The sequence below is a fragment of the Oryctolagus cuniculus genome, chromosome 16 (genome assembly GCF_051225735.1).
Source record: "Oryctolagus cuniculus isolate XC-2025 breed Fujian yellow rabbit chromosome 16, ASM5122573v1, whole genome shotgun sequence".
Lineage (NCBI taxonomy): Eukaryota > Metazoa > Chordata > Mammalia > Lagomorpha > Leporidae > Oryctolagus > Oryctolagus cuniculus.
Window position 1 is genome coordinate 60,468,271 of NC_142882.1, and position 27,034 is coordinate 60,495,304.

The window sequence follows — 27,034 nt, forward strand, 5'->3', positions numbered from 1 at the left end:
GTGAACGAGAGCACTAAAACAGATAATCTCTATAAATGATTGTTCTAAAATGTTCTAGGGTAAGGATAGGGCTCTTTGGGATCACAGATGGAGGGTGATTGAAGGGGAAAGAGGACTTTTGGGAAGATGCGTGAGCCTCAACTGGTGATGTCAGAGCAAAAATAGGTTGATCTACTTAATTCAGGGACAGAGATCCACTTTGAAGTGGCTTAAACATTCATGGATTTTTTTTTTTTTTTTTGGGCCTGGAAAGTTCAGGGGTAATTTGGCTCCAGGTGTGGCTTGATGCACTGGCCCAAGCAGTGCCCTTGGAAAAGCCAAATGGCTTCTGTTCTTCCAGACCTTATTCTTCTCACACTTTATTCTCCAGGGAAGAGTTACTGTTTTTCTAGCTCCAGTTCAATTTAGGGATTTGGTTTCTCTCTTTGGTTGTAAATTATACCAGTCCTTGAACCAACCATTCCAACTAGTGGAGCACTATTTGTTTTATGAAAATTAGAACCTAACTTAAAGGTTAGGACGAGGTCAGAATGAGCAGGAGGAAGCTTGCAAATGTCACCACACCTGGGGAAGAAAAACAAAAGGATTTATTGAGGAAAAAAAAAATAAAACAAGGAAAGGCAAGGAAGCCTGTTTCATTGTGATGTGTGTGGGAAATAGCAATAGTTAAACATCAATACAATATGTAGGATGAGGCTTGGAAAGTAGTTATGAAAATAAAATCTAATTGGGGTGAGTGGTGAAGACACCTGCTTCTGACAGGTTTGATCCCTCCCCCTGACTCTTGACTCCAGCTTCCTGCTAATGCATACCCTGGGTGGCAATAGTGATGACCTAAGTGGTTGAGTTCCTGCTAGCCAGGTGGGAAACCTGGACTGAGTTCCTGGTTCCTGGCTTCAGCCTGGCACAGCTCTGGCCTTGCAAGCATTTGGGGAGTGAGCCAGCAAGTGGAAACTCTGTCTTTCTGACTGTCTCTGACTGCTTCTCAAATAAATAAATAAAAATGAAAAACAAAACAAAACAAAACTATAATATGATCACTTGCCACTGCTAGATCTAGTTTCCATATATTACTTTATTTAATCCTCACAGAACGTTTCTGAGATAGATATGCCTTTGCAGACAAAGAAAATCGAGTCTAAGCTCACCACTGATTATTGAAGTAGGATTCAAATCTGGATTATCTGATTCAGTAGACTTATCTGCTTTGACTTTATAGTATATTAAATATTCTCTGTATTGCTGCCGTTTACAGGAATAGGACAACATACCATGTTAAGGGTCCAAGTTTTCTCTGGGATGCAGGCTCTAGTTCTTTACCTGTTGTGATATTGAAACTTTCAGCATGCATCAGAAAAGTCTGTATGGCTTATGGAAATCTGTCACCAGTATTCAGATTCAGTGGGTCTAGATTGGGATCCTAGGATTTGCATTTCTAAGAAGTTGGTTGATAGCGCTGGTAGTACTGTTTTGGGACCACATTCTGAGGACCATTTCTTTAAGGTCTTTGGTTACACTGGAGATTGGTGGTTCCATGATACCACCTATTAAAATAAACACAAATTTTATTGCTACTTTTGCTTGCAAGTACATATGCTCTGAGCTCACAGTCTTTAGTAATACAGATACTAAGAATACAGCTTGGTCACCCAACTATAGGTCACGATAATTTTGTCATCTACAAAATGTAGATATGTATACATACTTTGTTTTTCTACATTTTGAGAAAAATGTGTAGAAGAAGTAACACGAACACCCCTACTTTTAGCATCTAGAGTTAACTGTTGTGTACATATATATGTGTATACAGACATTTGTTTTTTGATGAACCGTTTGAAAGAAGGTACAATCTTTGTCCCATGATCACACTAAAGAACATTCATGATGTGGCCGGTGTTGCGGTGCAGCCAGTTAAGCCTCTGCTTGCTCTGCTTTTGGTTCAGCTCCCTGAAATGCATCTGGGAAAGCATGGGAAGATGGCCCCAGGACTAGGGCCTCTGAATCCATATGTGAGACCTGGACAGAGCAACTCTGTCATTTGTGGCCATTTGAGGAGTGAACCAGCCAATGGAAGGTCTCTCTCTTTCCCTCTCTCTCTCTCTCTGTCTCTCTGCCTGTCAAATAAATAAATCAGTCTTTTAAATAGGATCATTATTAAGCCAGCGCCGTAGCTCACTTGGCTAATCCTCCGCCTGTGGCACCGGCACCCCAGGTTCTAGTCCCGGTTGGGGCGCTGGGTACTAGTCCCAGTCGCTCCTCTTCCAGTCCAGCTCTCTGCTTTGGCCCAGGAAGGCAGTGAAGAATGGCCCAAGTGCTTGGGTCCCTGCACCCGCATGGGAGAGCGGGAGGAAGCATCCGGCTCCTGGCTTCGGATCCGCGCAGTGCCGGCCATAGTGGCTATTAGGGGAGTGAACCAACAGAAGGAAGACCTTTCCCTCTGTCTCTCTCTCTCACTGTCTATAACTCTATCTGTCCAAAATAAATAAATAAATAAAAGAATGTAATCACATTCAAATTTCTTGACTTTTCCCACTATGTCTTCTCTGCATGTTCTCTTTTTGAATTAAAAAAAAAAATGGTTTTTTATACGAAGGTCAGAAAGAGAAACAAGAAGGACAGATAGATACAGAGAGATCTTCTATCCACTGGTTCACTCTCCCAGTGCTAGTGCTGGGTCAGGCTGAAGCCAGGAGCCTGGTCTCCCATGTGGGTGGCAAGGACCCAACTATGTGAGCTATCCCCTGCAGTCTCTCAGGGTCTACAAGAGCAGGAAGCTGGAACTGCAAGTGGAGCTGGGACTCAAACCTAGGTACTCTGATATGGTATTCAGGCATTCCAAGAAGCATCTTATCTGCTACACCAAATGTGCACCCCTGCCTGGTTGTTTTTTGGTGTCAGGATCCAGTCAGGTCATAATTTATGAGGTAGTGATACAGGTTGGAACTTTAGACTCAGCTATGTTCTGCATTGTTTAATACAGTGCAGGTTTGGTTGCTTTAACAAATGCCCAGCTTAATGATGGCCTAAATAAGGAAGGTGTTTGCTTCTGTCATATGTGACCACCTGGAGATAATGTAGTCCGGAGGAGGTGGTGAGACTGTTGTCCCAATATGTGGCTTCCACCTCTGAAGACAGGACAAGCTGCTCCAGCTCCCCCATCGCGCCGGCTCGAAGTAGGAGGATGTACTCCGTCCTTTGCAAAGCATGTTTGGAAGTTGTATGTATAACCTCTGCTCCTGAACAATGACAAGAATAGAATCATATGTTGTGTTGGCAATAGACGACTGCCAATGTAGGATTTATTTTGAATAGCTGTGTATCTAGTGATGATTCATGGTTCTGGCGCTAAAGCCGAATGTCTATTGGAGGAAACAGTATCTCCACACACAAGTTCTTTTTGCAAATGACTGAGCTATACCAACCTATATTAAATCCACCTAATGAATCCTAATAACTCCTATCCTTGCTGCTATTCTAAGCCCAGACTGTTCTCTTAAAAATTATTTGATAATATATAATTATATTCTCAGAATTGTATCTATGAACTACATTGAATCTGTTCTCTTTTTATTAATATCACATTAACATGAGAATTGAGAATTGTGTTACAGTAATTATCATGCACTTGCTATGACCCTGAGAAACTAATGTGTTAATAAATTCCTGAAAAAATGATTTGATACATATTTTAAAGGTCTTCTGTTTTTGTCCTTTTTGTTAGGATGTTAACTGTCACTTCTCATAATTTCCCAGTGTCTTCACCCCTTTTCTAATTTTGCTACTTTTTCTTCTCTGGGTTGGGAAGCAGGTGATAAAAATCTTTATTTTAATGCCATAATTTATGACATGCCTTACATGCTATACAGTGGTAGGTACTTTGGCATCTTGTCTCTAAGTTTAGAATTCTCCCTCCTTCCAAGTTTATGTACAACTGTTAAATATAAATTATATATATTCATTGTGTACAGTCTGATACATGTATGCTCTGTGAAATTGTTGTTAGAAATAAATTAAGGCCAGCGCTGTGGCTCAGGAGGCTGATCCTCCACCTGTGGCGCCGGCACTCCAGGCTCTAGTCCCTGTTAGGATACCAGTTCTGTCCCGGTTGCTCCTCTTCCAGTCCAGCTCTCTGCTGTGGCCCGGGAGTGCAGTGGAGGATGGCCCAAGTGCTTGGGCCCTGTACCCGCATGGGAGCCCAAGAGGAGGCACCTGGCTCCTGGCTTCAGATCAGCACAGCGCGCTGGCCGTGGTGGCCATTTGGGGGGGTGGGGTGAACCAATGAAGGAAGACCTTTCTCTCTGTCTCTCTCTCTCACTGTCTAACTCTGCCTGTCAAAAAAAAAAAAAAAAAAAAAAAAAAAAAGAAATAAATTAAGATATCCATCACCTCACATTGTCTTCTTTTTGTGTTGGGAACACATAAGATCTACCCTCTTAGAAAATTTCAAATATATAATACATTATTATTTGCTGTAGTCTCCATGCTGTACATCAGTTCTCTAGAAGTTGCTCACCTTAGAAGTGCAGATTTGTATCCTTGGACCATTTTGTCTCCATCTTCCCACCCTCTGACTCCTGGCAAGCACCCTCCTACTCTGTTTCAATGAATTTGGCTTTTTTAGATGCCAGATATAAGTGAGATCATGTGGTATTTGTCTTTCTGTATCTGGCTTATTTCATTTTGCATGATGTCCTCTAGGCTTAGCCATGTTGTTGCAAATGGCAGATTTTCCTTCTCTTTTCCTAACATATCTGAGGCGATACTTCATTTTGGTTTTGATTTGCATTTGCCCACTGATTAGTGTTGTTGAACACCTTTCGTATTTCTGTTGGCGATTTGTATGTCTTTTTTGGAAAAATGTCTATTTCAGTCTTTTGCCCATTTTTAAATTGGGTTATTTGTTTTTTTGCTATTGAGTTATATGACTTCCTTATATATTTTAGCAATTAATCCCTTATTAGATATATGGTTTGCAAATATTTCCCCCATTCCATATGTTGCCTTTTAACTTTGTTGATTATTTCCTTTGCTGTGCAGAATTATTTAAGTTTGATGTAGTCCCTCTTGTCTATTTTTGCTTTTGTTTCCTGTGCTTTTGGTATCCTATCCAAAAAAATCATTGCCAAGAACAATGTCATGGAGTGTTCCCCCTATGTTTTCTTCTAGAAGTTTTATAGTTTTAGGTCTTATGTTTAAGTCTTTAATCCACTTTGAGTTGATTTTTGTGTATGGTGTCAGATAAGAATCCAATTTCATTCTTTTTTTTTGCGTGGGATATCCAATTTTTCTAACACTTTATTGGAGAGACTATTCTTTCGTCACTGCATTCTTGGAGCCTTTGTTGAAGATTAGTTGATAACTTTGGCGTTTTTATGCAAGTATTCTCATCTTACAAATGAGTTGGCTGAAGCTCCAGGAATATTAGTAACTTGTTTATAAAAACTGCAGTTGTTAGAATTGTTAGAACCATAATTAAAAAAATAATTGATGCTCCGAGTGATCTGGAAATCTTCCCTGTGAAAAGTTTGCGTGATTTTTTTATTACAAAGTCCTATTGTAATTGAAGTATCTATTTCAACTGCATAGAGGCATTTTTATGCTTATTTGTTTTTGTTGATTATAGACAGATGAGACTGCCAAATGGCTAAATAAAGCATTCTTTGTTTGAATGTGTCTGTGAGTACATGTGTACAGCATGCACCCACACAGATAACATCTGTGTGAATCCACACCTTTTTTATTTTTATTATTTTTTAAAAAGATTTATTTATTTATTTGAAAGAGATACAGAGAGGACGGGGGGGGGGGGAAGAAGGGAGGGAGGGAAGGAGAGAGCGAGAGCGAGAGAGAGAGAGAGAGAGAGAGAGGAAGAGAGGATCTTCTATCCACTGGTTCTCTCCCTCAGATGGCTGGCGCTGGGCCGATATGAAGCCAGGAGCTAAGAGCTTCTTCCAGGTCTCCCCATGGGTGCAGGGGCCCAAGCACTTAGGCCATCTTCTGCTACTTTCTCAGGTACTTTAGCAGGGAGCTGGATTGGAAGTGGAGCAGCTGGGTCTCCAGTTGGCACCCATTTGGGATGCTGGCACCGAAGGCAACAGCTTTACCTGTTACACCACAGCGCCGGCCCCTGGGTTGTTTTCTTTTTAAGAAAACTACTTTGGCATTACAAGGGTACTTTCAAAAAGTTCATAGCAAAATGGAACTCAAAGGTCAGTTTATTTTGGCAAAAGAATGTATACATGGTATTTTTATAGGATGCATTTTCCATGAACTTATTGAAACCCCCCCATAAGCATGGATTTCAAGATTTTTTTTGCACCAAAATAAACATCTTTTAATGTTGTTTTACTATGAAATTGTTGAAATATTCTTGTTTGTTTTATTTTTCAAAATAATTTTATTTATTTTAATTTTATTTGGAGGACAGAGAGAGAGAGAGAGATCCTCAGTTCACTAGTTCATTATCCAAAGGACCTCAACAGCTGAGGTTGGGCCAGGCCAAAGCCAGGAGCTGGGAAGTCTATTCAGGTCTCTGTACTGATGCGGAGACTCAAGTACTTGAACCATTACCTGTTGCTTCTCGGGGTGCACATGAGCAGGAAGCTGTGGTGGAAGTAGAATGTCTGGGACTCGAATCAGGCACCGTGATAATATGGGACGCAGGTGCTCAAGTGGAGGCTTAACCAGCTGCACCACAACACCTGCCTCTGAATAATTTAAAAATTGTAAAATGTATGTATACTGATATCAGTAACCTGAAAGCTTCATTGTTTTGTAATTTAAACTTTAAGCTATTGGCTATGTAGTGGAGATAAATTAACTGTGACATGTTTGTTGTGGATAGTGATAAATTAAAAGATTATATTTGTAAAAGAAAAGGTCATCTTGTTTCCTTTTTTTTTATCCTGTAGGTCGAGACTTAATATGTATCCAGTCGATGGATGGGATGCTGATGGTGTTTGAGCAGGAAAGCTACGCTTTTGGGAGATTTCTCCCTGGTTCCCTTCTTCCTGGCCCTCTTGCTTACAGTTCTCGTACAGATTCCTTCATTACTGTCTCTTCCTGCCGGCAAGTGGAGAGTTACAAGTAAGTCTGAAAGTTGCATCTTTGAAATCAAGATTTTTTTGGTGTGTTTGCTTCTTGTTAATTTTTTTTTTTTACCACAAAGAGCTTCAATATTATTAATGAAAAAGAGATTTCTGTGATAAAATGTAATTGTGATATTTAGACTGTTCTTTTTGTATCGGAAAGTATTTGAAAGGAAGTATAGAACAGTGATTTGAGAAAAGGTGTTTAGAGGGGATGGATCTGGGAGGAATTCTTATTTTGCTAAGTACAACTTTTTGATGGTTAGTGTCCTTATCGAGACTCTAAAGGAGATAGTTGTAAGTTTATTATAAAGATTATATGTGAGGCTGGTGCTGTCGTGCAGTAGGTCTAGCCTCTGCCTGTGGTGCCAGCATCCCATATGGGCGCCAGTTCATGCCCCAGCTGCTCCTCTTCTGATCCAGCTCTCTGCTGTGCCTGGGAAAGCAGTAGAAGATGGCCCAAGTGCTTGGCCCCTGCACCTGCATGGGAGACCCAGAAGAAGCTCCTGGCTCCTGGCTTCTCGTTGGCCTCGCTTTTACTGTTGTGGCCATTTGGGGAGTGAACCAGCAGATGGAGACCTTTCTCTATGTCTCTCCTTCTCACTGTCTCTAGCTCTACCGCTCAAATAAATGAATGAAATATAAAAAAATTAAATTTATTCCAAATTGCCACCCCACAGAAAATACTCAATAAGTTATTGTGACTGTTCTGTGATAGAAATAATAAAAGGGAGGGCCGGCGCCGTGGCTCACTAGGCTAATCCTCCGCCTAGCGGCGCCGGCACACCGGGTTTTAGTCCTGGTCGGGGCGCCGGATTCTGTCCCGGTTGCCCCTCTTCCAGGCCAGCCCTCTGCTGTGGCCAGGGAGTGCAGTGGAGGATGGCCCAGGTGCTTGGGCCCTACACCCCATGGGAGACCAGGAAAAGCACCTGGCTCCTGGCTCCTGCCATCGGATCAGCGCGGTGCGCCGGCCGCAGCGCTCCGGCCGCGGCGGCCATTGGAGGGTGAACCAACGGCAAAAGGAAGACCTTTCTCTCTGTCTCTCTCTCTCACTGTCCACTCTGCCTGTCAAAAAACAAAACAAAACAAAACAAAAAAAAAGAAATAATAAAAGATGTGTTGAGTTAAAAAAAAGCCAAATCCAAAGTTCATGTGTGGAACAATTTTTTAAGAAAACAGAATACTTGTGAGATAGGAAAAATACTGAGAAGAAATACAAATGATGTTAGGAATGTGAGTCATTTTTTAAAAAATAATTCAAGTGGAGGTAAAGGATGACACTGAGTATGAAAACAGTTTATACTTTGCGCTGGAAATTTTTATTGATCTTGGTGAATTGTTTTTGAGAGAGACTGTTTTCTCCTTCACCAGCTGAATTTCAATAAGTTAAGGTTTAGAGTTTCTGGAGAGTGCATTTTTTGCTGGCAGAGAGAATTGGGAAAAGAAAGTAGAAATCCATGCTGAGAAAAGAAATGGACTTGCAGGGTTTCACTATCTTTCGTAATTTTATTGTTATCTTAACTGATGGCAACATTCAAAACTTAAAACATCTAAACAACACATCATTGTAGCTTTTTAGGGCTATTTTTGGTTGCATGAGTTTTCCTAAGACAGGAAGCAAACATAAATTTATCAGGCAACAGCTGCAAATTTTTGTCTTCAGGTTTTAATATTGTATATATAGCAAGGTAATGCAGTTTTCCCTTCTAAGTGGCAATCTCCCTTTGGTGAATGATTGTCAAGGCAAGAAGGGTTCAAAAGTCTGAAAAATCAGCAAATGCTTGTGGCTGAGCAGAAGTTCACTGATGGAGGGTAGTGTTTCATCATGTCATGTTCCTTCTGTAACGCCTATGGCCCTTATCCAGAGAAGATGAATGAATTGTGGCATGGCTACTGGTAATAAATAAAATATTATACTTGTTTTGAGAAGTTGAGGAAAATATCTTTATAATTTACTCAAACGTGCCAAAGCTTAAGCAATATTGAGGAGATCTGCTTTTCAGCTTTCAACCGAGTTCTGTGTCTCGCCCTTGGCCAAGTAGTGCTTGTCTGGGGTCACAATACAAAGATTTGAATGCTCCATTACTCACACTTTGAAATATGCACATTGGAATTAATTTGGTAATAACTCCAGGAGTGCGTGGATGAGGAAGCAGTGTGTAGGTTTCCTTATTGTGTGAGTTGAATCTCACAGAAGTCTACATGGTTGTTTAGTGTGGTAATTCTCAAACATACCAATCTATTAAATTCATCTCCATCTAGGACTGAAAAAAGTACACTTTATCCATTACGTAGCTCTTTTTTTTTTTTTTAATCTTTTATTTAATGAATATAAATTTCCAAAGTACGACTCATGTGTTACAATGGCTTCCCCCCCCATACCGTCCCTCCCACCCACAACCCTCCCCTTTCCCACTCCCTCTCCCCTTCCATTCACATCAAGATTCATTTTCGATTATCTTAATATACAGAAGATCAGCTTAGTATACCTTAAGTAAGTATTTCAACAGTTTGCTCCCACACAAAAACATAAAGTGAAAAATAATAGATGATTTTTTTTAAATGATGATGAAATCAGATCAGACCTATTGTCATGTTTAATCCCAGTGAGAGTCAAGTTGGGAATTGATAATTTCTTTCTTTCTTTTTTTTTTTTTTTTTTTTTTTTTACAGAAGATCAGTTTAGTGTACATTAAGTAAAGATTTCAGTCGTTTGCACCCCCATAGAAACACGTAGCTCTTTTATGGTAAAAATGTATGAGATATCTGATTATTGTGAAATGATGACAATTGAGAGAGTTCATAACATTAAGCTGTGTGTTACGCTGCCAAATTTAATAGGTTAAATTAAATGATAATCATGGATGCAATTTAGGTTGATAGAAAGCATGAAAACTATTTGGTTTCTTTTGAGATTTCATTAAACCTATCTATATAATTAGTCAACAGAATGTAATCAGCTAATAGTATTGGCTTTTCAGACATAATTTATCTTTAATTTTGTTGTAGATATTTAATTACTTAGTTATTTTGAAACAGGAGCTAGCAAAGGCTGGTCTCATTCTTTAGTGTGCTAAGACTCTGCTGGGAAACCTGTTATAAAACACAGATTTACGGATTCCTGGTCCCCTCCTTTCAGATTTTGATTTACAGGTTTGGGGATAACCCAGGAATCATTGTTGTAGATATAATATAATCTAGGTGATTCTAATGCAGGGACACACTTTGAGCTTTGCTTTCCGTTGGAGTTGGGAGAATTGTTTGCTCTTTTTTTGGGAACAAGGGAAAGCTATTTGGTACCACTGTTCCCTTGGCCATGTGTGCACCAACTTTGGATAACCGTTTCTTCTTTTTTTACTTTCTTGGCCTGTCACAACAGTTTAGTCACTAAATCCTGCCTTTTCTACTCTTAATTCTCTTATTCAGTTCTTGCTTCTAATTTCCGTTGGTTTGGGCCTTCATCTTTTTACTTAGACTTCTGTGTTTTTCTTTTTCTTTTTTTTTTTTTACCTCTAATGTAGGCAGTGATGCTCCTTCTATAGCTGCCCTTTTAAAACACCTGTCTAATCCAGTATAATTTTCATTTCCCATTAGAAAACGTGAACCTTCTTTCACAGTTGGCCCTTCATATCTGTGGGTTCCATATCCATGGATTATTCTGCCTGTAGATGGAAAATATTTGAAAAAAAATTGCATGTGTACTGAACACATGTGGACTTTTTTCTTGTCATTATCCCCTAAGCAATTATTTACATAGTTTTAGATATTATTTTTTAGGTTTACTTTCTTTTTAAATTTTATTTATTTATTTAAAGATTTATTTATTCATTTGAAAGTCAGAGTTACACAGAGAGAGAAGGAGAGGCAGAGAGAGAGAGGTCTTCCATCACTGGTTTACTCCCCAGTTGGCCTCAACAGCCAGAGCTGCACTGATCTGAAGCCAGGAGCCAGAAGCTTCTTCTGGGTCTCCCATGTGGGTGCAGGAGCACAGGTACTTGGGCCATCTTCTACTGCTTTTCCAGGCCGTAGCAGAGAACTGGATCAGAAGTATAACAGCCAGATCTTGAACTGGAGCCCAAATGGGATGCACTGCAGGGGGTGGCTTTACCTGCTAAGCCAAAGCACCAGCCCCAATTAATTTAAGGAAAACAAATTTCATATTTACAACTTTAGGAATATAATTATTCTTCCCACCATACCACCCCTCCCACCCGCACTCTCACCTCTCCTCTACCTCCCTCTCCCATTCCCAGTGCATTCTTCATTAAGATTCATTTTCAATTAACCTTGTACACAGAAGACCAACTCTATACCAAGTAAAGATTTCAAAAATTTGCACATACACATACACACACACACAAACTGAGGATAAATATCACATTTAACTCTCATAATACAACTCATTGAGGACAGAGGCCCTACATGGAGACTTAGTACACAGTGACTCCTGTTGTTAATTTTACAATTAACATTCTTATGTATGATGTCAGTGACCACCCAAGGTTCTTGATATGAGAAGCCTAGACTATGGAAGCCTTTTATTTTTTTAAAGATTTATTTATTTTTTACTTAAGAGTCAGAGTTACACAGAGAGAGGAGAGGCAGAGAGAGAGAGAGAGAGGTCTTCCATCCGATGGTTCACTCCCCAACTGGCCGTAACGGCTGGAACTGCGCTGATCTGAAGCCAGGATCCAGGAGCTTCTTCCGGGTCTCCCACGCGATTGCAGGGGTCCAAGGACTTGGGCCATCCTCTACTGCTATCCCAGGCCATAGCAGAAAGCTGGATTGGAAGTGGAGCAGCTGGGACTCGAACTGGCACCCATTTGGGATACCGGTGCTTACAGCCCAAGACGTTAATCTGCTGTGCCACAGTGCCAGCTATGGAAGCCTTTTGAATCCACAGAGTCCATCACTATTTAGACAAGGCCATTCGCAAAGTGGAAGTTCCTCCCTTCAGAGAAAAGTACATCCTTCTTTGATGGCCACTTCTTTCAATTGGGATCTCATTCATAGAGATCCTTTATGTGGAATATATATATATATATATATATATATATATTTTTTTTTTTTTTTTTGGCCACAGTGTCTTGGCTTTCCATGCCTGAAATGCTGTGACTGGCTTCTCAGCCAGACCAGGAAGCCTTAGGGCTGATTCTGAGGTCAGAGTGGTACTTAAAGCAATTGTCATTCTATGAGTCTCCTGTGTAGAATGCTTCCCGTTGGAACATTCTCTACTTTTTAATTCTTTTTTTTTTTTTTTTTTTTTTTTTGGACAGGCAGAGTGGACAGTGAGAGAGAGAGAGAGACAGAGAGAAAGGTCTTACTTTTCCATTGGTTCACCTTTCAATGGCCGCTGTGGCCGGCGTGCTGCGGCCAGCGTGCTGTGGCCAGCTCACCATGCTGATCTGAAGCCAGGAGCCAGGTGCTTCTCCTGGTCTCCCATGGGGTGCAGGGCCCAAGGACTTGGCCATCCTCCACTGCCTTCCCGGGCCACAGCAGAGAGCTGGACTGGAAGAGGAGCAACCAGGACAGAATCTGGCACCCCGACCAGGACTAGAACTCGGGATGCCAGCGCTGCACGTGGAGAATTATCCTATTGAGCTGCGGCGCTGGCCTAAAGTGTAGTCTTGCATGGCATACATAGCTTTAGCCACCAAGGGACCCATACGTGGGTATCATGGGAGTCCTATAATATTATATTACCTAGTGACAATACAACCATCTAAATGTGTGTCAACACATACCATGATGTTTGCTCAACAATGTAATCACCTAAGGATGTATTTGTCAGAGCATATCCCTGTTGTTAATATAGTGTGTAACTATATTCAGGGGAATGTGCTGGTCAGTTATATTAACTCACTGTGACATTTTATTAAAGGGGCTCATGCATCTGTGGATTTTGTTATCTGCAAGGGGTCCTTTTACCAGTCTCCTATGAATATAGAATGATCACTCAAATTACATTTCACATACTTTATAGCCTAGTCCCATTTTACCTCTAGGGATTTTTAAAGTTAACTGGTTCAAGTATCCTCTTATTTTTACTTACTAGATACATTTCTGCCTAAAGTACTGATTTTTGCCCAATATCATATTTGCTCTTCTGGTAGTTAAAAAATGCTCCAGAGTGTGCGTTGCTTTATCAGGTTTATAAGAATAGAATGTATTTTAAACATCTGCTCACTGACTGAATAATTCAATTAATTTATTCAACCATTCAATTTTTCATTTGCCGAACATTTTTCAAGAAGTTTTTCTGTGCCACATATTATATAAAGTCTTAGGAATGCAAAATCAAGTAAGACCTGTCTCTCTTCCTCTTGCCACTATGGGAGGCAGCAAGTCAATCCTGGGTTTCAGTCCATGGTGAGGCAAGCTGCAGATAGCTTTGCCTAGCATATTGAGAGGCACACTGGAAGGTTGGAGTGGGGGACCCTCTAAGGGAGAACTGAATGGGGGGAGGCTCCCTGGAGAGCATACCTGCAAGAGCTTTTTTTTCTTACCTTCTGTCTGGTGCACACTTCTTGGGACCCTTTTGTAGCTCCTAATACATGTCTAAGTAAATAATAGGCTTAAATGATTAAAAAAATTATTTGAAAGGAAGAGAGAATGAGTGAGATAGTTTAATCGATCAATCTTCCATCTGTTGGTTCATTCCCTAAATAGCCACCATAGCCAGGGCTGGACCAGGATGAAGCCAGGAGCCAGAAATTCCATCTAGGGCTTCCACATGGCTAGCAGGGACCTAAGAATTTGGACCATCTTCCGCTACCTTCCCAGGCACATTACTGGGGAGTTAGGTTGGGAGCATAGCAGTGGGGACTAGATCCAGCACTTCCACATGCCAGCGTCACAAGGGGCAGCTCAGGCCGCTGCTCCACCATGCCAGCTCCTTTCATGAAGTTTTTAAAAGTGTGTTTCTTGAGATTAGCCAGCTGGTTTAAAAGAATGTTGTGTTCTTCACCAGTTTTAGGCTCTGACCAAATTGAAATACTTGTGTCCTCTACAGATGATCAGTGCTTCTTGCTCCTGTTTTGTTCACTTCTCCTTGGGTCTGAAATGCTCTTCATTCCTTTCCTGCATAGCAAAATTATGTCTTTTTAATTCTTCTTTTTAATTCTTCCTTGATCTGGCTGTAGGCAACATTTCCTCCTCAATTCATAAAGTGGTTTATCAGTGCTTTCCTCAAGTACTGTTCAAGCTTACACTGATAGAAGATATTTGCTTGTTTGGATTTTCCTTGACTGGGCATCATTGGTCCTTGATGCCAGGAGTTTTGTATTCCCTGAAGGGCTTAGCCTTGTGTTTGCCAAAAGTAAATGGCCAATAAGGACTGGATGGAGTGAAAAGAGTGTAAAGAAAGCTTCTGTTTTGTTACTGGCATCTTTCAATGAAAATGATTGTCCCTGGCATAATTGAGAATGTTTTAGCTGTAGTGGACATGGATATAATAATGCTCTGTCTCCAGAGTTTCCATTTCTACCAAAGTTCTCTGTGTGAAATATCAATGTTCCAAAACTGTCCTGTACCCTTTTGAGGTAACAGCTATGTTTCATTTAAAAATAAATGATTTCACAGGGTTTACTTTTGTGCTCCATGACACCTCCATCCATATTTTAGTTACTTGCTGCTGTTTTTATGATGTGATATGGAAGAGCACTAAATTATATACTGGGGTTTGACATTGGTGCTCCACAGGACCCATAAAGCATTTTGTGGCCACTGTTGGCCTGGACTTGCTCTATTTGTGATCAGCACCTTTCCATTCTCACGTGCCACTCTTTTATAAAATCTTCCATCATTGGGCCTGATTATTCTTTCAGCAGTCTCAACAAGAGAATTTCATTCTTTAGCTTGTATCATTGAGTACTGAATGGTAAGAAAGACCCAAATGTTTCTTTATTTCTGAATTTCCAAGACTGCTTGTAATTATTTAGTTTTGGAAATAGATTTTCATGTACGTTATTGGTGCTAAGGAAAAATCATAAAATAGATACTCTTGTATGTTTGTCATCATCTAAATTTACTGTTAGTTGTGTTTAAATAATAAAACACTCTTCTGAGTTGTTTTCCAGGAAGAGAGTTGGTCTGGATTTGTAAATCAGGAGACGGGTTTTGGCTGTGTCTCCACCTGCTTTTTGATGCTAATGAGGCCCAAGCAGGGGCTCACTTATTTCTCAGAGGAAATCTTAACTCTTTGTAGTTATGTAAGAAGTTTTAAATAGCCCAAGGAGCTTTAGATTTTTGTAAAACCCATAGCATCCTCTACTAGGTTGGTGTCTACAGGAAATAAACCGCTATGTAATTAATTGCCTGAGTTAGAGTGATAGCAGAAGCTCTGAGACGATGTTCTAGTCACCAGTGCATGTGGTTTCTGCTACTATGAATTGGGGCTAGGAAAGCAATCCTATTTGGAGGTCAGAATATGAGGTCTAATTGTTTGGTAGTTTTGGAGGCCTTGGGATTTTAACAGTCTGGTATGGTAGGAAGATCTGTGCTGTGGGGTTTTTGGGTAGGTTTTACAACCCCACCTACCTTTTTGTCTCATTTGTCATGACTCATGGCTCACCACCATGCATCTCTCCTGAACTCTTGTTTTGGCTTTTCATGTTTCTTTTTCCACTACATGCCTTCGGATGTGCTATTTGCTTGGCCATAATGCCTTTCCTCTCTTCACCAGCATTGTAAATGTTCACTCCTTTCTCGAAGCCTAGCTTTCTCCTCCTGAATCTATACCAACGCCAAACCTCCTCCACCCCCACGAGCTTGTTTTTGCCACCACATGCTTTGTGTGCCCACTTTGTATTTATTAGCACAGGTACTCTGAATTATGCTGAGTTGTCTGTGTATGAATCTTCACATCTGCGTTGGGAGCTCCTCATAAGTACAGGTCTTGTGGTTGATTTTTCCATTGTTAATGCTTGTACTAGGTCCCTGTTGTTATTTGTCAAATAAAATGATAATGGAAGTGCTTTAATAGTTGGTAGAGGTTTTATCCCAGTGTTGAATATTTGGGACATGTGGTTGTAATTTTTCATTATGATAATTTTAGAATTCCTAAATTTAAATTATTAGAGCTTAAACTTTACAGCTTTTTTTTTGTTTGTTTTATTTTAAAGATTTATTTTATTTGGTTTAAAGACAGAGTTAGAGAGAGGAGACATAGAGAGCTCTTTGATCTGCTGGTTCACTCCCCAAATGGCTGCAATGGCCAGGGCTGGGCCAGACTGAAGCCAGGAGCCAGGAGCTTCTTCCGTGTCTCCCATGTGAGTATAGAGGCCCAAGTACTTGGGTCATCCTCCGCTGCTTTCTCAGGTGCACTAGCAGAGAGCTGGATTGGAAGCAGAGCAGCTGGGACTCCAAACAGCACCCATATGGGATGACATTCTGCAAGCAGTGGCTCCACCTGCTATGCCACAATGCAGCCCCTATAGCTTTTAAAATCAAGGAAAAAGTGATTCATAATAATTATATATTATGTGCCTTTAAAGTTTAAAATAATTTACACTTTAAATTGTAGAGACATTTATAATTTTTCTCTCTCATACAGATACCAAGTACTTGCTTTTGCAACGGATGCAGATAAAAGACAGGAGATCGAACAGCAAAAACTTGGTTCTGGAAAAAGACTAGTTGTAAGTTTGTTCGTTCTTTCTTTCTTGTTATTTTTTATTTTTTTTTTTAGATTTATTTATTTGAAAGTCAGAGTTACACAGAGAGAGGAGAGGCAGAGAGAGAGAGAGAGAGAGAGAGAGAGAGAGAGAGAACTTCCGTCTGCTGGTTCACTCCCCAACTGGCCACAACGGCCGGAGCTGAGCTGATCTGAAGCCAGGAACCAGGAGCTTCTTCTGGCCTCCCATGCAAGTGCAGGGGCCCAAGGACTTGGGCCATCTTCTGCTGCTTTCCCGGGCTATAGCAGAGAACTGGATCAGAAGTGGAACAGCTGGGACTCGAACCGGTGCCCGTATGGGATGCCGGCACTGCATGCAATGGCTTTATCCGCTACGCCACAGTGCTGGGCCCATAAGTTCTTTTGATTATATAAAGGTTTCAGTAATGCTTTATCTAGTCTCAGGTGTTTGTTAAAAATATGAATTCATGGGAAGAAAATTTTAAAAATATGTTATGGGGCATCCCTGTAGGTGCTGGTTTGTGTCCCAGATGCTCCTCTTTTAGTCAAGCTCTCTGCTATGGCCTGGTAAGGCAGTGGAGGATGGCCCGGGTTCTTGGAACCCTGTGTCTGCAACAGGTGCATGGGGAAGGCTCCTGGCTCCTGGCTCCTGGCTCCTGGCTCCCGGCTTCAGATCAGCCCAGCTCCAGCCATTGCGGCCGTTTAGGGAGTGAACTGGTAAATGGAGGACCTTTCTCTCTGTCTCTCCCTCTCTCTGTGTGTGTCTCTACCTCTCAAATGAATAAATAAAATCTTTAAAAAAATATCTACTGGTTCATTCCGCAAATGGCCACAATCGCTGGGACTAGGCTAAGCTGAAGCCAAGGTTCAGGAACTCTGTGTGGGTCTCTCATGTGAGTGGCAGGGGCCCACATACTTGGGCCAATATCTGCTGTTTTCCCAGGTGTATTAGTCAGGAGCTGGATAGAAAGTGGAGCAGTCAGACTCTGTCAGTCTGATATAAGATGCTGGCATCACAAGCAGCAGCTTAACCTCCTGTGCTACAATGCTAGCCTCCAATTTAGGAAATTTTTTATTGTTAATTCTTTCAATATTCTGCTACTAACAGGCATGCAACCAAACATATAAGTAAAAAGTAAAAATTCATAGCTCACAATGATGGAATTAGCTGAAAGACAGAAGTGGAAGTTTGATAATTTGAAAAGTAATTTGAAGAAAACTTGTAAATGATGAATCTTCTGTTTAATGGAAGACTGATGATTGTGAAGTTTTTTTTTTTTTTAAGATTGTATTTGTTTATCTAGGTACATAGGTATAGATAGGTAGATAGAGATTTTCCATCTGTTGGTTCACTCCCCAAATGGCTGCAGTGGTCAGGGCTGTGCCGGACAGAAGCTTCGAGCCTAGAACTAAGTCCAGCTCTCCCATGTGGATACCAGAGGTCCAAGTACTTGAGCCATTCTTCACTGCTTTCCCAGAATGGGAAGATGAGCAGCCAGGACATGAACTTGCGATTATATGGGATGTTGGCATGCGGGCAGCAGCCTAACCCTCTGTGCCACAATGCTGGCCCCAATTGTGAGTTTCTTATGCCAAGAATCTTCACTAACAGTAAGACAAAATATAGAAGGGACTGAAAATTATGATGGAAATGGTGAAGTGAATTTGAGGACTCTCATGAAAGAAACTGAATGTAGAAATAGTGTGGAATTTAGAATATTAACGGAATCAGAACATCAGAGAAAGCTACAGAATTTTATGTACAGTGAGGTCTTTGTGTCCCTGGTTCTGCGTTGATGCTGAGGATTGTACTCTGTAGTTAAGCTTGTGATGAACATTACAGACATTTAAAAAAAAATCTTCATTCTGTAAGCAATGGCATGGAAAACTATTTACAGAGAATTTACGTGGTATTAGGTATTATACATAATCTAGAGATAACAAGTATACAGGAAGATGTTTATATGTAAATACTACACCATTTTTTACAAGGGACCATGCGTCCGTGGATTTTGATATTCTCAGGGGGTCTTGAAATCAGTCTTCCTCAGATACCAAGGGGTGACTGGATTCAGAAGCTAGGGGAGATGGTAGAAAGGAAGGTCAATATGCAGAGTCAAGACTGAGACGAAGGTATATTTTTCTCATTAGTGGTGAAAGGTAAAAGCCAAAGCACACAAATGTAACATATTTGACATAATGTGTAGTTTTGCATAGAATTTTGAAGACTGTAATAACAATGAAGCATGGACTTTGGTGCCAGATCTTGAGAGTTGTACTACCTGATTTATTTATATTTATTTGAAAGACAAATCGGCAAAGATATAAAGAGTATGAGGGAGAGAGATGGACAGAAAGGGGGACAGACAGACAGAAACTTATATAGAAAGAGATCTCTCATCCACTGGTTCACTCCCAAAATGCCTGCAAGAGCTGGGGCTCTGCCAGTTCAAAGCAATGAGCCAGGAACTCAATGCAGGTGTCCCATGTGTGTGTGGCAAGGACCCAAGCTCTAAGCCATCACCTACTGCCTCCCATAGTGCACAATTAGCAGCAAGATAGAATTGGGAGTGAAGCAGGGATTGGAACCCAGGCACTATGATATAGGATATGGGCCTTCAAACTGCATCTTAACTGCTATACTCAAACCCATACTTATATTTCCTTTTTGAGAAAGTTTGTTAATTTTGCTAAATCTGAGTTTTCTCATTAGAAAAATGGTGATATTATCTATTCTACAATCTTGTCACTAGAGAGATAGTATATATAAAGCAGGTGTTTTTCCAATATTAAATAATTGGGACATATATTTATTTTATATATACACATACATACATGTACATAGATAAACCAAATGGCTGGGTGATGAAATTTATAATGATTAGGGTGCTCAGATTATCCTTTGACCTTTTCCTCTATAGCAGTCTTCTTCCATTTGTCCCTTACAGTCTATGCTGTGGCCACAGGGAACTTCTCATTGTTGTGGTTGCTGCTGGGCTCTTCTTGATTCTAGCCTTCTGCATATGGCTTTCCTGGGTCTCGATCATACTGTCCTTTCCTTAGACATTCATTCACAGTTATTAATGAGTACCTCTGAAGTATTAATGAGTACGCTGAAGGTATATTCTGAAGGCCATTACAGTTGAGTGATTTTCCCATTCTATATTAGTTAATGAACAGGGTAAGAAATAGTGCTGAAACTTCCTTTTATTGCTTGACTGTCACTTGGCAGGGCTGTGCAACCATGGAATAGTAGAAGAGACAGATCTTAGCCACTGGGATGCTTTTGATAAGAGAGTTGCATGAAGATCTTTGATAACTGCTTATGTTACTCAGAGCTACTTTTTAAATTTTTTTACTATTTGTCCATTTCTAATTTAAAATCATTTTAGTCAGAAAAATATTTTATATGACTTGCATTGTCTCAGATTTTTGAAATTTCTCTTATGTACTAGAATACAGTCTTTTTTTGGTAATGTTTGTTGTGCACCTGAAAAAAAAAAAACATGTATTTTTTGAAGCTGTTGGGTGGCATATTCTTTTCTTTCTTTTTTTTTTTTTTTTTTGACAGAGTTAGTGAGAGAGAGAGACAGAGGGAAAGATCTTCCTTTTTGCTGTTGGTTCACCCCCCAAATGGTTGCTATGGTCGGCGCGCTGCGCCAATCCAAAGCCAAGAGCCAGGTGCTTCCTCCCAGTGTCCCATGCGGGTGCAGGGCCCAAGCACTTGGGCCATCTTCCACTGCCCTCCTAGGCCACAGCAGAGAGCTGGACTGGAAGAGGAGCAACCGGGACAGAATCTGGCGCCCCAACCAGGACTAGAACCCGGGGTGCTGGCACCACAGGGGGAGGATTAGCCTAGTGAGCCGCGGCGCCGGCCATGGGTGGCATGTTCTATACACGTCATTTGGGGTAAGTTGGATGATAGTACTGTTCGAATCCTCCATATCCTTATTAGTTATTTGGAGTGTCTATCAATGTTGAAAGGAGGGTTTTGAAATCTCTGAATGAAAGTGTGGGTTTTTCTGTTTCTCCATGGAAATTTATCAGCTTTTTATGCTTTCAAGTATTTTGAAATTGTTAGAAGGTACATAAACATTTAAGATTATGTCTCATAGGCCGGCGCCATGGCTCACTTGGTTAATCCTCCGCCTGCGGCGCTGGCATTCTATATGGGCGCTGGGTTCTAGTCTCAGTTGCTCCTCTTCCAGTCCAGCTCTCTGCTGTGACCCGGGAAGTCAGTGGAGGATGGCCCAAGTGCTTGGGCCCTGCACCCGCATGGGAGACCAGGAGGAAGCACCTGGCTCCTGGCTTCGGATGGGAGCAGTGCCGGCCGTAGCGGCCATTTGGGGAGTGAACCAACAGAAGGAAGACCTTTCTCTCTGTCTCTCTCTCTCACTGTCTAACTCTGCCTGTGAAATTAAAAAAATTATGTCCCATTATGAACTTACCCTCTTTTGTAATGAAATTATCTTTTTGTATGATTCTTTGCTCTGAAACCTACTTAATTCATTGTCACTATCCATGTAACTACTACATTTCTTTTGATTAGTGTTATTCTGGGAACTTTTGCTTTTTTACTTTTAACCCATTTGTGTTATCATACTTAAAATGCATATTTTTTAAGAGTATATAGTTCTATTTTGCTTTTTAACAATCCATTGTGATATACTCTACCTTTTAATATTTTTAAGACCATTTGCATTTCTTGTGATCATTTCTATGGTTATGTTTTTGTCTGTTATCTGACCATTTGGTTTCTTTTTGTCCCATTTGTTCTTTGTTTCTCTTTCCTTGTTTTCCCATTTTATTTTGGGTTTATTCAGTAATTTTTTTTTTTTTTTTGACAGGCAGAGTGGATAGTGAGAGAGAGAGAGACAGAGAGAAAGGTCTTCCTTTTTGCTGTTGGTTCACCCTCCAATGGCTGCCATGGCTGGCGCGCTGCGGCCGGCACACCGCGCTGATACAAAGGCAGGAGCCAGGTGCACTCCCATGGGGTGCAGGGCCCAAGCACTTGGGCCATCCTCCACTGCCTTCCCAGGCAACAGCAGAGAGCTGGCCTGGAAGAGGGGCAACCAGGACAGAATCCGGCGCCCCGACCGGGACTAGAACCCGGTGTGCCGGCGCTGCAAGGTGGAGGATTAGCCTATTGAGCCGTGGCGCCGGCCTATTCAGTAATTTTTAAAATTTCATTTTATATTTGTTGGGTTATCAGCTGTAACTCTGTTGTTTCTCTAGAGATTGCCTTTAACTTATCACACCTTTAACTTATCACAGTCTGCTTTCCTATGGTATTGTCCTGCTTCATGTCCGGCTTAAGAACCTTGCTTGCATTTGTCACCTTCCAGCCTTTGTGTTATTGTCATGTATTTTATTTGTACATCTACTGTGAACCCCATATTCTGTTGTAATTATTTTTGTTTATATACTCAGTGTTTTTTTGAATGAGATTTAAATAATAAAAAGTCACGTTTGGGGGCTGTTGCTGTGGCCAGCAGGTAAAACTGCTGCCTGCAGTGCCGGCATCCCACATGGGCGCCGGTTGGAGTCCTGGCTGCTCCACTTCCAATCCAGCTCTCTGCTATGTCTTGGGAAAGCAGTAGAAGATGACTCAAGTCCTTGGGCCCCTGTACCAGCATGGGAGACCTGGAAGAAGCTCCTGGCTCCTGGCTTTGGAATGCGCAGCTCCAACCCTTGAGGCTAATTGGGGAGTGAACCAGTGGATGGAAGACCTCTCTCTCTCTCTCTGCTTCTCCTTCTCTTTCTGTGTAACTCAGAGTTTAAAATAAATGAATAAATTTTTAAAAAAAAATCATGTTTGTACCCATGTAGTTATTATTCCAGTACTCTTCTGTAATTTATGTATTTCTATATTTCTATCTGGTATTATTTTCTTGCCTTCCTTTGAAGGACTTTCTTTCACAGTTCTTTCAGTGTGGGTCTGTTGGTGATGAACTCTTTCAGTTTTCATATGTCTGAAAAACTATTTTTCTTTGTATTTGAAAATATTTTGTTGCATATAGAATTTTAGTGTGACAATTTTTTCCCTTTGGTACTTTAAGAGGTTGTGAGTGTCCTTACTTATATTTCTGATGAGACATCTGTTTTTATCCTTGTATTTGTTCCTTTGTACACAGTGTATTTTCCCCTTGGCTATGTTTGAGATTTTTTCTATCACTTTTTTGAACTACTAAATTATGATGTATACTTTTCTTTTTTTGCTCAGGTTTTTTTGAGATTCTTACATGTATGAATTTGTAGTTTTCATAAAATTTAAAAAATATTTGGCTACTAGTTCATCACATAATTTTTCTGCTCTCTTTCCCTCCTATCCTTTGGAGAATCCAGCTATACATACATGTGTGTGTGTGTGTGTATGTGTGTGTGTATGTATGGAAAGAGAGAGGCTACTTGTTATCTTAGAGATCACAGATTTTTTTTTATCATTTTATAAAATTTATTTTTTTTTTTGCTATTTAATTTGGCATAATGATTTTTGCTGTGTTTTCAAGACCATGGATCTTTTTAATCTACAGTGTCTAAGTTGGTATTAATTTCTATTTGGTATTGTTTTCATCTCTACAAATTTAATTTGAGTATTTTTGTATCTTCCATGTCTCTCTTCATTCTTTGAAGATATGGAATACAGTTATAATACTTGCTTTGATGTCTTTGTTTTCTAACACCTGTGTCAGTTTTGGGTTAGTTGCAGTTGATTTGTTTATTCCCTCATTGTGTGTCACATTTTCCTTTTTTCTTTGCATGCTTGATGATTAAAAGCTTTTGGTTAGATGCCATGTACAGTCCATTTGACTTAGTTGGGGCTGGATGTTTTTGTAGGCTTGCAAGTTTTTGTGGGTTTAGCCCTGGGACCAGTTAATTGGAAACGGTTTGATGTTTTTGAGTCTTTTTTTTTTTTTTTTAAAGATTTATTTATTTTTATTTGAAAGTCAGTTATACACAGAGAGGAGAGGCAGAGAGAGAGAGGTCTTCCATCTGATGGTTCACTCCCCAGTTGGCCGCAGCGGCCAGAGCTGTGCCGATCCGAAGCCAGGAGCCAGGAGCTTCTTCTGGGTCTCCCACGCCGGTGCAGGGGCCCAAGGACTTGGACCATCTTTTACTGCTATCCCAGGCCATAGCAGAGAGCTGGATGGGAAGAGGAGCAGCCAGGACTAGAACCGGCGCCCGTATGGGATGCCAGCACTTCAGGCCAGGGCATTAACCCGCTGTGCCACAGTGCCGGCCCCTGTTTTTGAGTCTTGTTTTTAAGGCTTGTTAGGTGGAGACAAGCAGTGCTCATTTTTGGGATACTATTTTCCACACCTGAGGTAAGATCCTTCCGAGTACTCAGCTCAGTTCTAGCCTGGCTGGTAGGAATAGGGTTGTATCTTATGTCTGTTGTGAATGCTGGGCACTGTTACCTTTGATCCTTTTGGTTGTTCTTTCCCTGGCCTTGGGTGCTTCCTTACATGAATGCACTGATTCATAAATGTTTGAGGGGAGCTCTGTACACCTCCAGACTTCTGTGTCTATGCAACTTTCTCCTCTTTGATATGCTGTCATGTGCATTTTTTTAAGACTTATTTATTTACTTGAGAGGCAGAGTTAGAGAGAGGGAGAGATACACAGAGAGAGGTCTTCCAACCACTAGTTCACTCCCCAAATGGCTGCAATGGCCAGAGCTTGGTCAATCTGAAGCCAGGAGCTTTTTCTGGGTCCCCCACTTGAGTGCAGGGGCCAAGGACTTGGGCCATCTTCCACTGCTTTTCCAGGCCATCAGCAAGAAGCTGGATCAGAAGTGGAACAGCTGGAACTCAAATCTTTGCCCATATCAGATGCCGGGGCCACAGGCAGAGCGGCCACAGCGCCAGCCCCCTGTCGTGTACATTCTTAGCTGTCTTGGTTTCTCTGGATTCTGAGTATCCATGTTCTCAATTCAGGGAGTATCCTGGGCTCTGCTTGGGTTTGTCTTCCCTGTCCCATGGCCTGAAAATTCTCTCAAGCCTGGAGCAATCATATCGCTTACCTCATTTGTTTTCCATTTTTAAGAGATCACTGTTCTTTTTGTCCATGTCTTTGAAAATTGTTGTTTCATATATTTTGTCCATTTTGTGGTTGTTTCAGGTGGTGTGGTAAATCCTTTTCCTATTACTCCATCTTGGCTAGAAGTGGAGGAATTTTTTTTTTTATTGTTGTCCTTAGTAAACCATCTGTGTTTTATGAGACTCATTAATTCAGAATGTGATATAATTTCCCCAAGGAGAGGTCATAGGGAGTGACAGTAGCTAGTGAATTTAAAGTATTTAGTGGCCTCAGAAACTTGATTTGCCTGTCTACTCTGAATGAATCCTCATCTCCCAGAGTCAGGTCCGTATCAGTTTGATTTATAGACATTGACACAACTGCTAGACAGCTTGTGTATTACAGTGTAATGAGAAATGTAACTGCCATGGGATGGACATTCCTGTCTGTTTCCAGCGGGATCTTTTCATATAGGTAAGATATACTTGAATCAAATGGTAATTGAATGATTGCTCAGTGTTGAATTGTAGTTTGGCTTAACATGGTCTGGCATACCTACCTATGTTTGCCATGGTCTCCCTCCTACAGATTATTATTTTTTAAAAAAGGGTTTATTTATTTTTTTGAAAGGCAGAGTGACAGAGTTGTCTCAGAGCTCACAGATTTTTTCACTTTGTGAAAATTATTTCTTCTGCTCTTTTACTGGACGTAATTTTTTTTTTTTTTTTTTTTTTGCTATGAATTCAAGATCTTGGATCTTTTTATCTACAGTGTCCACTTTGGTATTAGTTTCAATTTGGTATAGTTTTCATTTCTACAAATTCAATTTGAGGGGAGGGAGAAGGTGAGGAAAAGAGGAGGAGGAGAGGAAGAAGGATCTTCTATCCCCTGATTCATTCCCTTAATGATCTCAATAACCTGGACTGGGCCAGACCAAAGCCAGGAGTCAGGAACTCCATCTTGGTATCCCATATGGGTGGCAGGGACTCAAGAACTTGGACCATCATCTGCTGCCTCCCACCTGTGTTAGCAGAGAGCTGGATCAGGTGTGGAATAGTTGAGACTTGAACCAGCACTCTGATAGAGGATGCGGGCATCACAAACAGTGATTAACCTGCCGTGCCACAGTGCCTGCCCTGCTACAGATTATTCTTACATACACACTGACAATATCTGCCTTTCTGACCAGTCCCATTTTGATTTCATATTTCATTCTAAAGATATTTTAATTCCTAAAGTAGATAAATACCTAAAATCGTGTCTTAATGGCCAGAAGTCCATTTGTATCACTTTAAAAAATTTGAATGTCAGAGACAGAGAGAAAAAGGGAAAACTCTATCATCCACTGATTCACTTCCCAAATGCTTTTAATGGCCAATTCAATTCAGGTCTCCCAAATGGCTGTGAGAGACTCAGCCATCTGAGCCATTACCTTCTGCCTCCAAGAGTCTGTACTCTCTGGAAACTGGAATCAGTAGCGGGGATGAGCATCAAATCCAGGCACTCCAATATGGGACTTGAAAGTCTTACCTGGTGCCTTAACTGCCAGACCAAAAGTCTGTCCTCCAACCTATGTCTGTATTGCAGCTTTTTTCTTCATTCTGTTATTTGTAGATTATAACCTGACTTTGAGGGCAGAGTTACTTCTTTGTAGAGGGTTTTTTTTTTTTTTTTTTTTTTGTGAAGCCATACCACTGACAAAGCCATATACAATATATATTGGTCAGCCAGTGTTTTTCAAAATGGTATATATATATATTTTGCATATTTCTGATTTATATGTATTAATGGTTTAGAGGACAGATTTGGAGCTCTTACATAGTCACTTTGAATTCATTCCTTCATTATTCTAGGAAGAATTCATTGACCATTGAGTAGGTTCTAAAGATATGGAGTTGTTCTGGAATAGCTCTTGTATGTTAAGGATTCTGTTTCCAATACTGTCATTCTTTGATGGCTGCTCTGTTCATGCTGATTGGCATATTTGAAGTTGTTGCTTTATTTACAACAGTATTGGCTATAGTCTTAATGATTATTAAAGTTGATTTTCAAAGCAAAAACATAGTCTTATTATGAAAGTTTTTCAGGGAAGCAGATAATTTTTATGAGTTTTTCTGAATCACTAAATAGATAACATCATCTAGTAAGAGATGGATAAATCCTACTATAACCACACACACATACAATACACACAAAAGAAAGGAAATGATTGGCCAACCTTTATATTTCTGCTTTGATGTAAAGTTATTTCTTACATACATTAGATGTATTAGATGACTGGAATGTCCTGTTC

At 40.6% G+C, this 27,034-nt stretch overlaps 1 protein-coding gene across 20 annotated transcripts in view; it reads left to right on the forward strand.

The window, feature by feature from the left end:
* The window catches only part of BBS9 (Bardet-Biedl syndrome 9), a 438,558-nt gene that overhangs the window by 97,283 nt on the left and 314,241 nt on the right, over positions 1-27,034 (forward strand). For 18 of the 20 annotated variants that reach the window (XR_016222612.1, XR_016222613.1, XM_008261624.5 and 15 more), the window contains exons 6-7: positions 6,912-7,086; positions 16,642-16,726. Coding sequence is in view for 16 of the 20 variants with exons in the window: in XM_008261624.5 (XP_008259846.2) it covers positions 6,912-7,086; positions 16,642-16,726 (260 nt within the window). In the remaining 4 variants the exon portion in view is untranslated. Of the gene's footprint in view, positions 1-6,911; positions 7,087-16,641; positions 16,727-25,041; positions 25,216-27,034 lie in introns of those variants that run through there. The other 2 variants (XM_089315502.1, XM_089315503.1) reach the window with 1 other exon arrangement.